General features: G+C 35.9%; 1 protein-coding gene across 1 annotated transcript in view; it reads right to left on the bottom strand.

Moving 5' to 3' along the window:
* The window catches only part of PTPRQ (protein tyrosine phosphatase receptor type Q), a 253,498-nt gene that overhangs the window by 133,244 nt on the left and 106,846 nt on the right, over positions 1-13,408 (bottom strand). Inside the window, 1 exon segment of the mRNA XM_049881583.1 lies at positions 11,771-12,040. Within this exon segment, the coding sequence (XP_049737540.1) occupies positions 11,771-12,040 (270 nt within the window).

Below are 13,408 nucleotides of genomic sequence, written 5' to 3'. Positions count from 1 at the left end.
GTATTTATTAACTTTCTCACTCTCAAATTATTTTTAAAGTAATAATTCTTCCTAATAAGATATTCAGCACAGAACTAATGGGTGATTTATTCACGGTTTCAATGCAATGGTGGTAAAAAAAATCAAATTACAATGATAGCTGATTAATATACAAAGATATGTAACTTCTTTATTTGAATTTTGAAATTGTTTATTCTTATAGTGTCTGGTACTTATGCATATCTTCTATTGATGCATGTATATATATTTTAATATATATAGCTTCCTTCCCAAAAGTTGCATGTTTATCAACCACGAAACTTGTAATATTTGGAATTCACAAAGATGAGGTTGACAATAATTTGCAGAAGCCTCTCTCTTCTCAAATCTTTTTCTCATATTCCTGTTGCATTCACCTTAAATTGAGTCTAAATCAATGTAATATTACATAAAGATTTTGCTATCAATAAAACTCACATTCCACATTTCAGAATTTTTGCACCATAAGTAAATGTTTTTGTATGAAGCTTATAACCTTATATAAGCAACAAGCATTTTCACAAAGCTTTCAAGCAATATGGTTTACCAAAATGAAAGAAGAGGGCTTTTGCATAGATACACACACACACACACACACACACACACACACACACACACTCTTAATTTACTTAAAGAGGGAAGGAAAAGAGAACCAAAAAAATGGGGTGAGGTTGGGGAGGAGGTTGATATGTAAAGGCTGTTACGGAAAGTATCAGCTACAGCTGCATAGGACAGGAATGGAAAATAGTGTAATAAGATATGCCCCGGTTCTTAAATAAGTTAATAAAAATGCTGCTTGAAGAACAGCTGGCTTTAGCCGGAGCTAGGATGAAGAAAAGAGTGGCTGCCTGGAGTCTGCTTAATGAAAGGTATCAGAGCCCCAGTGAGGTCAAAGAGAATTATGCAGAGTAACCCAAATTCATTTTTTACAAAAGAAAATACATTTAAAAGGAATTTAAATTTATAATTTGATATCTAAGTGTATCATGAAATAGCAAGAATTACACTTTTGGAACTGATCCAGGATCAAAAATGAGATATGACTCAAAGGACTTTTAAAATTTCCCAGAATGACTTAAGTATTTTACAGATTTTATTACACTAACTAATGATATTTTTAGGTTTTTTTTAGGTTAGGCACATATTTGGCAACAGGAATTTTGTTTTCCTGAATTTTGAATACATAATTTGGGTATAAGAATGAATATACTCACATCATAGAATATCTGTACAAATTAATTTGCTCCACTATTTGACACACTTACTAGTGAAGATCAAAGATTACAGCTGTCAATATGGATTATACCTCAACATGAACCAAATGAAAATCTTCACAACTGGACCAATAAACAACACTATGATAAATGAAGAAATTGAAGTTGTGAAGGATTTCAATCTACCTGAATCAAATCAACATCAATGAAAGCCAAACAATAACAACAACAACAAAAAAAAACAGACTGATTCCAACTCAGAAGGACCCTATAGGACAGAGTAGAATTACTTGATAGGGTTTCCCAGGAGTGGCTGGTAGATTCGAACTGCTGACCTTTTGGTTAGCAGCCAAGCTCTTAAACACTGCACCACCAGGGCTCCATCCATGAAAACAGCAGTCAAGAAATCAAATAATGCATTGCATTGGGCAAATCTGTTGCAAAAGACCTCCTTGAAGTTTTAAAAAGCAAAGATGTCACTTTGATGACTCAGGCACACCTGACCCAAGTATGGTCTTTTCAATTGCCTCAAATGCATGTGACAGTTGGATAATGAAGAAGAAAGAAAAAAGACAAATTGATGCATTTCAAACGTGGTGTTGGCAAAGAACACTGAATATACCATAGACTTTCGGAAAAACAAACAAAGCAGTCCTAGAAGAAATACAATAGTATCCTTAAAAGCAAGGACACAAGACTGCAACTCACTTACTTTGGAAACATCAGGAAAGACCAATCACTAAGAAACAACATCATGTTTGGTAACATAAAGGGCCAAAGAAAACAAGGGAAACACTCAATGGGATGGATTGACCAACAGCCGAAACAATGGACACAAACATATCAATGATCATGGAGATGGCACAGGACCAGGCAACTTTGTTTTGTAATAAATAAGGTCACCAAGAGTCAGAGCAGACTTGACAGCAACTAACCATAAACCAACAACAGAGCTAGGCAAGTTTAAGCTCTTAAACTTAACACCAAAATACCATCCATTAAAGGAAAAAAATGATAAATCAGATTTAATCAAAACATGAAAGTTTTTCTGCATAAAAGATCCTCACAATAAAAAGAAGAAACAAGCTACAGCTTGGAATAAAATATTTGCAAACCACTTATCTGACAAGGGCCAGTATCTAAAATATATAAAGAACTCTCGAGATTTAACAGTAAAATAATAATAATAATTCAGAAATGGGCAAAAATAAAGAAAATGGGCAAAAATCAGGAACAGGTATTTCAACAAAGACCATATTACAGGTGGAAAATAAGTACATGAAATATAGTCAACATTATAAGCCATTAGAAAAATGCAAATTAAAGCCAGGATGAGATATTACCACATACCTATTAGAATCGAGGATGGTGAGACTTCGTGTTCCTTACTTTGCACGTATTATCTATCAGATAAGACCAGTTGATAGAAAAAGATATCATATTTGGTAAAGCAGAGGGCAGCAAAAATGAGGAAAACTCTCAATAAGATAGAATGACACAATAGCCTCAACAATAGGCTCAAACATATCAAAGATCATGAGGATGGCAGAGTCCTGGACAATGTTTAACTCTGTTACACACAAGGTTGCCAGGAGTTGTAGCCAATCTTATGGCAACTAACAAAAACAATCAGAATTGCTAAAATAAAAAATAGTGACAACACCAAATGCTGGCAAGGAAGCAGAGAAACTGGGTTGTTTATATATTGCTGGAGGGAATTTAAAATGATACATCAACTCTAGAATACAGTTGAGCAGTTAAAAAAACTAAACATGAAACCACCATATGACTCAGCAATGTATTCCTCAATATTTATCTGAGAGAAAGGAAAACTTATACTCACGCAAAAGCCTGTACACATATGTTTAGAGCAGCTTTATTTGTAATAACCAAAAACTAGAAACAACACGTATGTCCTTCAACTGGTGAATAGTTAAACAAACTGTGGTACATCCACGGAATACTACTTAGCAATAAAAAGTAACAAGTTATTGATACACAAAAAAATCTGGATGAACGGCCAGAGAATTATGCTGAGTGGAAAAAAAAAAGGTTATGTACTTTATAACACTATGTGTATAACATTCTCAAAACGACAGATTATAGAAAAGTGGGATTAGTGGTTGCCAGGGGTTTAGGGTGCAAGGATTCTTACGATAGAAATGTTCTGCATCTTGACTGTATTGATGTTAATATCCCAGTTGTGATATTGTATTATAATTTTGCTAGATGTTACCATTGGGAAAATGGAGTAATAAGTATATAGGATTTATCTGTTATTTCTTACAACTGCATGTGAATCTATAACTACCTCAAAATTAAAAGTTTAACTAAATAATACATCTGTGATGACATACTTTTTCAGATGTTTTACCACATAATTGTCTAAAAATAATTTTCTGACTGAAAGTTCCTACTTAAGGCAGCCAATGCATGCATATTAGGCACTACTTTGTATATATCACTCTTCTAGGCCTATGCATTCATTCATAGTATATTTATTAAGTATCACCATATGCCAGGGACTCTTCTGGGCACTGGAAACAGGTGTGAACTACACAAAAACCTATCTCTATCCTAATAGAACATATATGGTAGTGAAGACAGATCCACAGAAGTGATACATACAAGAAAAGTAAAGCCGGAAAGGGAGATAGAAAATTCTAGCTGGGAGGATGTTCAATTCTAATGAAATCCTCTTCTGGTGGCATGAGGATAAATTTCAAGGAGGCGAAGGACATATAACCTTTGTAACAATATAACTTTCCAAGGACGTTATGTAGATAGCTAAAAAAAAAAAAAAAAAAACTAGGGAAGAGTATTGTGGGTTGAAGGAGGGCCTTACGGATTACTGAAATGATTTTGGATTATATTATCTGTGACTTGGGAGACTCAGTAAATATGTAATGAAAAAATCCATCTGCATCTGAAGAAATTACTACGGTATTTAGGAAAATGGTCCTCAAACAATTGGCATTTTAGAGTTACTGATGCTGTTTTCCTACTCTAAATGAAAGAGTTCCTGATTTTCCGTTATATTGTATTCAAACTCTCTCAGTCATACAAAACCAAGAGTGATGTACAGTCAATTTTAGCTATTTAATTTTCCCTTCTACACTCTCTCCAATAAAATGCCCTTCACTGTTTTTGTAGTCGGGCTCCCATCTCAGTCTTACTTCTGCTATGCATTTTCTCTTGCTATATCTTAGAATGTCTACTACTTTCCTTCTATCTATTAATCTCAGAAGTCCCTATTTGGTGCAAATGGTTTGCAGTTGACTACTAACATAAATGTTGGCAGTTCAAACCCACCCAGTGATGCTGAAGAAGAAAGGCTGGGTGATCTGCTTCTATAAAAATTATAGCCAAGAAAACCTGATGGAGCAATTCTACTTCATAACACAGGGAGTCACTATGAGTTGGAACTGAGTCAATGACAGTGGGTTTGGTTTTGATTTTATCTATTAATTTCACTCTTTTCATGAATAATACTTTAGCCCAACCATAGTCTCCTTCAGGTTGCATACACCCCCACTGCCCCACTGTTATGGAATAAATTGTGCACCCTCCAAAAAATATATATATGAATTTAAATCTTGGCCATATGCTGTTATGATTTAATTGTGAGATTAAATGTGGATATAGCACATTACCTTCTATAATGTGACCAAATGCAATGTAATCAATTAGTTGAAGTCATACTAGTGTAGGGTGGATTCTAAACCTAGTCACTTCTGAGTTATAAAAAGATTAGAGTAGACACAGAGGCATACACATATTATGGAAGACAGATGCCATATAAGAATCACCAGGAACCAAGGAACACCTGGGACTACCGACACGAAAGGGATTTACACATCTGAGACCCTGATTTGGACTTTTAGTCTCCAGGACTGTGAGAAAATTAAGTTCTTGTTCTTTAAAGACACCCATTTGTGGTATTCGTGTTACAGAAACGCTAGTTAAGTCACCCATCATCCAAGATACCTCAAATAAAAATAAGAATATTCTTTGATATTCACAATTGGTATTTTCTTGATAGCATATTAAGGAACAAGAAATAAAGAATATTTAGGAAGCTTTACTATTTTATTGATCTATGTAAAACAATCTAAGTAAACATTAGTGTACCTGACCATAAAATTCAAGATTCAAGAAAAATACCTTATCATCCTTTTCTAATTGGGTGACTAGCCTCAAACTCTTCCTATAAAGTCATTCTGAAGCTACAAATAAGTAGCATTCAATTCATACCCCCACTTCTTCAATACGTGGCACAGTGGTTAAGAGCTTGGCTGCTAACCAAAAAGTCGGCAGTTCAAATTTACCAGCCGCTCTTAGAAACCTTATGGGGCAGTTCTACTCTGTTCTACAGGGTCGCTATGACTCAGAATCGACTTTTTGTTTCTCATAAATTGGTTTTTTGTTTCTCATAAATCCTACAGTTGACCAATATATTACGTAGGTTTTTCTTTAGTTGTTTTATATTTACTGGATATGCCTTACAATAATAGTGAAGTTATTTGGAGGTACAGGGCAGAAATCTCCGTTGCCATCTGATCTCAAATTTAGGACTCAAATATACACCCTGCATACAGAAAGAAGTAAATACAGCTTTCTTGTCCAGCTTTCCACTGCACTAGGAGTATACAAAAAAGATTTATCATCTTTTAAGAAAAACGTTGTATTTAATATTAATCAATTTGAAATATATTTTGTAAATACAACTGAATTTCAATTAGATTAGTAATGCTAGTAGTTATTTCTCTCTGATCCGTGACTGGCAATAATGGCTTTTGTGCTTCTAGCAATTATTCACTGCCAAATAGAAGGTGTCAATTCACTTGCTTAAGAACAAATGGAGTCATTCAATTTTCTTGCATCCTTGACTCCTCATCTCAACTCAGGGGATGGGTGAAGGAGAACAGAGTAATTGGGATGCACGCAAAGGAAAAAGTAAAGTTTTGAATTAGTGCCTAATTTGCAACCATGAGAAATACTTTTACCACCCATATCCAACCTACTCAACAGTACTTAAAAATGGTATAAATCCTTATAATTCACATACATATTCTATATAAAAAACATGGTGGCAAACGGAGCTCAGATTTAGCCATAATCATAACCTGGCCATTGATTTCAGATTGGGCGATTATGTTTGCCCAATGTTTGGGGGCATCCACAAAATAATAGTCCCAATAAAAGGAACAAATGCATTTTTAATACAGTTTTTAGGGGAATGGCAGCCAAATCTTAGCAGATGAGGATCAAGTTTACGTATATGCTATTAAACAGTACTGGGATGTTTAAAAGAACCAAGGAGTGGAAAAGGAGAAAAAAAAAAAATTAGGGATATTGAACACATTTACATCCAACCATACTGTACCATTAAAATATTTGCAGTGGACTTCCACTGGGTTCTGCATATGCCCAATATTTTGCACTGGACATAAAACTAATAAACAAATCACTGCTGAAAAGAACACTCCTAAAAACCATAACTGCATATTCCACTTTTCCTACAATTAAGTTTTAGGCATCTTAGGGAATGTAGCTTATTTTCTCCTTTGGTTCCAAATTATTGAAATTGGAAGACCTTTGAATAAATCCAAACTGTAAAATTACCTTCCACCAAGAAAACAGAAAATTTTAAAACTCAGTATTAAATCACCACACTTACTAAGATTTGATGGTAATAGGATAATTTCATGCATTTCTAACCAATTCCAGGATTTAAGAGTTAAACCTCACATGCACATGGTCTTACTATATTTTTTTATTGGTATATATGATATATTTTTACATAAAATGCTGTTAAAAGTACCAAGTTTGGGGCACTTTATTTATACTGCCCCATTCCAACATGTTTGACTGTGACAATGGAGCCAGTTTAGACACCAAACACTAATCTCCTCATAAATTTAATCGTCATGATGCATGGTTAGCTGTGTCTACATATGACCAAGTTTACACTGAAAAAATACCCAATAATCCCTGGAAGGAATGTTAAGGTCAGACACTAAGCAATGAGAGAGTGAGCAAAATTTGATTTCACTTATGTCAAAAATAAGTACAGAGTCAGTGACTCAGAGCTGGCTGTACACTGTGACTAATCTTAGACCACCATAAATTAGAAGTTTGCAAACGCTATAAAACTGTTTCCATTCTGAACAATGACTCCCCAGTTCTTACCAACCTCTCATCAAGAAACAATTCATGTGAACCCAGATAAAAGCAAATTATTCTCCTAATAAGTATTGTAATCATAAATAAAATTACACACTAGACCTGAAACTTAATTTTAAAAATAAAAAATATTCAAGTATTTTTGAAGCAGCAATTACTATTCATGTTTCATATCAATGAAGCTGCTTAATTAAAACATTTTTTATCTGCCTGAGAGGAAATATCTATATTTTTGCCTGCTGGACATGTAGAAATAATATACTACACTGAAATAAAAACCCTCATGAAAAATGATGAGGTTTAGAAGAAAACAATTCATTCCTTTGTTTCCTACAAACATTTGAGTACCTACAAGGCCCAGGGTTCTCTGCCAGGAACTGTGAATAAAATAAAGACAAGTAAGACATGGCCACCAAAAGCAAAGAATTTACAGTGGAATAGTGTGGTTCTCAAATTTCAATAACTGTGTCACACATGTATTTTATTTAAATAAAGATTTCTGAGTCCTAACTCTCAAATTCTGATTCCTAACTCTCAAATTCTGATTCCATAGGCCTGGAGCAGAGCCTCAGGGATGATATTTTTAACAATGAGGGATGCAGGGAGTCAGAGTCCAAACTTTGAGAAACATTGATTTTTAGTAGTAAGAGAGTACACACTATGTACAATATGTCTAACAACTGAAATTCACCGATTCAGAATTCCTTCAATTTCCATTCATACGTCCTTTTAATTTTAAGACCCAATTCGATTCCCTAATTAGGGGAATTTTACAAAGACTTGTAATTTAAGTTCAGATGACTCTGCACCAAGTGCACACTGCCACTCTGTCTCTCACGTCTACTAACTGAATTGCTTCATCTTTATGACTAAGCCATCACCTTGAACACCAGGTCCAATAAATGAGTCCTCTGCCCTGTTTTATAGGTCCTGAACCTCTCATGTCTTTAAGAGTTGTTTTCCTGTTCGCTTTTCTTTCTTCCTTCCTTCCTTTTTTTTTTTTTTTTTAAATTTTTGCCAGTTCTCTAAGGCTTAGCTACCATCCAGTGTGACCATTTTACCTGGTACCAGACCACCCTGATGCTGACCACCTGCCTGGATTTGAACATACACTATTTCCTTCTCCCAGACTGTGCATAGCCATGATCTGTTGCCCACCCGCTGAGAAAGCACCTGTCACTCCTTCCTGGACCTCTCCGACATTGTTTGCCTGTCCTCAGGGCTACATATCACCTGTCATCAAACTTCCTGGGTGATCTCCTCCAGTATTCCCAGAACTTGCAGAACATTAGATCACCTGGAGAGATGCTTAAACATACAGGTTCTGGGTGCTTACCCCTAAGACCATGATTCAGCAACTCTGGGGTAAAACCCAGGAATCCGTAGTTTTAAAGCTTGACATATCATTGAAAGATTTAAAAAAAGAAGCCACACTTAAGTGGCATTTTTAAGAAGGAATACAATTCTGTGTGACATAGAAAGGGACAAGAACAATATAGTTAAAGGGAACAAAACAGTCTGACAGGGAAAAAGTGCTACGTACATTTAAAGAAGAGACTCTCGTAAAATAATTAGCCCATGTTGTTGTTGTGTGCCGTCAAGTCGATTAGCCCAGAGTAGGTGCTTGATAAATGTGTTCTGAGTTTAATAAATGAAATATATTGAGCAGAATAAATTAAGTTTGACTGGAGGCATTGACTACGTCAGGAGATGCAGTGGTGGGGCATAGAATGGAGTGCTAGGCGGGAGCCCAATTCTAATTGGTGATTAATTCTGGGATACATTTTGTATCTCAGAAATGAGACTAATTAAAACGTTTGGAGTATTTTGGGCAATCTCCTACACATTGTGTCTTTCATTATCACCTCTATACTTTAGAAAACCAAATCTGTATGTCTAACCTGAACCTTTCAGATAATAAATTTTAACTGTCAACACATAAGTGTTTGGTAATTATATGTTAAAACCAATGCAGTTAAAGTGGTTAGGAGAAAAATTAAGTTGATGGATAGGCTAGCTTAGTGTGGTGGTAAGACAGAGAGGCTAGATATTATTACACAATTCCACAAGGGTTTGATATATACTGGTGGCAGTCAAACTGGAGAAAAAGGGGCAAATTGCAGAGCCCTAGTGGGGACTGAATTGGTAAGATCTGATTACATATAGGAAAAATAAGGGAGAAATTACATAAAAATATATGGTTTGGGTCTAAATGACTGTCAAGAACAGGTATAGATAAGTCAGGAAGAGAAGATTTCATGTAACATATATTCATTTCAAATATATTTGGGATTGATAGGCCAACCAGGTTCTCAGTTGAAAATCTCTAGCGATTTCTTGGAAATGGACTGCTGCTGAAGATAATAGTCTTAGAACCATAAATATGGATTGGAGTTTCATTCCCACAGACAAAACAAATTTATAGAATCAACTGGATAAGGGTTAAATAGAAATGGCTTAGTATAAACTTGGGGGAAGTCCCCAATTTAGGGCATGAGAATAAGAAGAGTATACAACAGAACACCTGGAAAAGTAGGAGGAGAATCAAGGGAAAGAGATTTCAGAAGGGTGGTGATCAGTAAGGTCAGTGTCACAAAGTTTTCAAGGGATATAAGAACTGATAAAAGACTTGAAGGCCAGGATTACTGGTGTACATTAAGTGCATTCTTAGAAGAGGAGGTTTGTGGAAAGCAATTTGAAAAGGTTGAAAGGTGGTGAAAACATAGTTGGTGTTCGCGACTCTTAATTTTGAAATAAGTAAAAGTGAAAATAAAGGCTATTATTTCAAGATAGAATCAAGATCAAATGAAGGTATTTTGCAGTTTTTACAAATTTTTACAGAAAAAAAATGGGTTAAAGAGCATAATTAAGCTAAGAAGATAGATCAAAAGGGAAAAAAGGAGAGGGAGAAGAAGAATGCAGGACAGAGTAGAAAAAGCTGATGGAGTAAGGTTCTAGAGGAGACATGAGATTGAAAGAAAAATGAGCAACTAGATCCTTGAAAAGAAGAAGGCAATGGCTTTCCTGAAAGAGGACACTATCTGGGGAGTTCAAATAAAGAGATGGGTAGATTTCGATGTGAAGGAGGGCAAATCTACTTTTGATGTTACTAGCAAAATAAATAACAGCATTAAATATGGATGATAGGATTGCCTAGGTTCAGAGTAAGAGAATTTCCCTATAAACAATTGACAAGAGTGTTATCAGAGATGCATAGAAGATTGTGGAGTAGCTGGAAAAGTCAGAGAGAGTAAGTTCATAGTTGAACAAGGTAGAACTCTGTGTTCTTTATAGCAATATTCAGCAATCAGCCTCTGGGGGGAAACAAACGTGGGACCCCCTCAGAGTTTTGGAACCTTCTTGGAAGATGAGTCACAATGACATGGTTGGGATCTAAGGAGCAAGAGATGGCATTTGTTGAAATGCATCTGTTTCACCTTAGATAGAACACTGAAGTCTGAAGGAATGTTGTACTGGCAAGACAAAAAGGAAAGGATACAGATCAAGGATGCTGAAATCAGAGAGAAGGTAGGTCATGTCTTGAAGTTCTGTAGTTTACAGCCTCAAAGACAGAAAATTGTAATAATATTAGGCAATGCGGATTTCAAAAGTGGAGATGGGTTGAAAGATGTTTCCAAGGTAAAGAATCTGGATGTGGCTAAGGAAAACAATTACGCTAGTGCCTCCTCTTCAGAAGGAATGAGAGAAAGAGCAGCTCCCATTAGGAAGGCTTCCAGGCAATGAGTGTTACTAGAAAGAAATCAGGTTTTAATTCAGATGAGCATGTATAATATTGGAGATGGTAAAGGATGGAGAAGACTATGACATAGGATGGAGCGCTGTTAGGAAGAGTGAGAGTTACTTTTTTTGTAGACTGTAGCTCAGTAACCTGAGTATTTGTATTCAAATAATATGAATGATAAAGCTTGGTGTCAAAAAAAGAGAACTAGATGAAAGTGAGTCTGATCTGCTTCTAGGGAGCCCAGGAAAGAATCTAGAATTCCATAAAAACAATTAAGGAAAAAAATATACTGAAATATTTACATGATCATTCCTTATTTCCAGTTACGATAAAGTATAATTGAGTAAGTTAGGGGTTTGTATAATGAAAGATACTCATGTAAACATAGTAAAACAGGTTTTATCTTTTGATTCTTCTTCCAATATCCCAATGTTATAGGGAAAAATCAGTGAACTACATGGCTGGTACTGGGCTGCAATGGGATAGAAAAAACGTATTTTGCAATACATGTTTTATATATTGAAGGTAAATATGGTATACATATTGTAAATGGTACCGAGAAATGTATGACATGGTCTACAAATAGTTACCTGTTTCTTGTTAGAGTTACCTGTTTCACGTAGTGTGCTGACGTTGCATATGCTCTCATCGCCTTCACCTGCTGAGGTTGAAGCTCTTATTTTAAAAACATATGAGGTATTGGCAAGGAGTTTCATGAAAGTATACATGTGATCTTGCGGAGAGACTTTTGTAGAATTCTTTTCCATTGTTATCATATAATGTGTAATTATTCCATTTGACTTTTCAGGTGGATCCCACTTCAGTAAAACTGACTGCCAGCTAGTTGCCATACATTGCACATTCCGTACAACATCTGGAACTTAAAAGATAAACAGATGCCCAAAGTTAAAATGTATGCACATTTAGTAGATAAATGATTGAATTCTGTTATTGCTAGATAGAATCCTGGTTAGGGATAGAGATTGAATAAAAATTTAATATACCAACTATCACAGATTGAATTCTGTCCCACAAAAATATGTGTCAGCTTGGCTAGGCCATGATTCCCAGTATTGTGTGGTTGTTCCCTACCTTGTGATCTGATGTAATTATCCTCCATTTTGTGACGTATCGTAAATTCTAATTTCTATATGTTAATGAGGCAGGATCAGTGTGGGGTGTATCTTGAGTCACAGCCTTACAAGAGAGTGTGGCTCAAGTCACACCATTGATCAAGTCACACCCTTATGTAAGTCATGCCCTTACTCAAGTCACACCCTTGCTTGAATCACACCTTTTATTTTACAGAAGATGAAAGGAGAGAGAGAAGTGAGCAGAGAAGGAAGGGACTTCACTATCACCAAGAAAGTAAAGCTGGGAGCGGAGCACATCCTTTGGGCTTGGGGTCCCTTCACTGAGAACATGCTGGACACAGGGGAAGACTGATGCCAAGACACATGGAGATCTCCAAGGCACACCAGGCCCATAGATGTAGAAAGGAGGCAAGGACTTTCCCCAGAGCCAACAGAGAGTAAAAGCCTTCCCCTAGAGCTGGCGCCCTGAATTCTTATTTCTAGCCTCCTAAAACTGTGAGAGAATAAATTTCTGTTTGTTAAAGCCATCTAATTGTGGTATTTCTGTTACAGCAGCACTAGATAACTAAGACACCAAACTTTCAAGATATGCTCAAAAGTTCTTGACATAGGCTGAATCAAATGATAGTTGGTCCATTTGCTATTCTATCTTTACAATCCTTCTAATATTGAATCAGTCATTGAACATTTTTCTAGGCCCAGGCAGCAATCATGCCCTCAAATTCGCAGAAGCAACTATGTGGCCCCAATCCCAGATAGTGGCTGATGCCTGCTCCCTTAATCAGAAAGGAGTAGTCTTAGCAATACTTTATTATGGAACCTTATTATGAAAGTCTTAGATGTAAGTGCCTCCCTATGGTGGCACATCTGGACCAATGTAGGGGGTTCTGCTTTTATATTGCGACGGCTTCCTTAGAGGAATTGTGAAGATCTTATCCTTCAGTACCTTTCTGGAAGTCATCTGAGGGAAGGTTTAGGGAGTTCTAGTTTCTAGAATTTTTTTAATTGACTTAGAAGTAATGCAATTTTTCAGATTTCCTTTAAGTGTGACAGACCAGATTTAGGAGCAATAACCTGACCACCAAAGTTACTGCAGATTGGAGAGACTGGTTACTTTCCATTTAAATGACTGATTACTAATGTCCTCTAATGTA

Source organism: Elephas maximus, chromosome 4 (genome assembly GCF_024166365.1).
Source record: "Elephas maximus indicus isolate mEleMax1 chromosome 4, mEleMax1 primary haplotype, whole genome shotgun sequence".
NCBI lineage: Eukaryota > Metazoa > Chordata > Mammalia > Proboscidea > Elephantidae > Elephas > Elephas maximus.
Note: the sequence above shows the minus strand (reverse complement) of the source record. Positions and strands in the feature narration are given on the sequence as shown.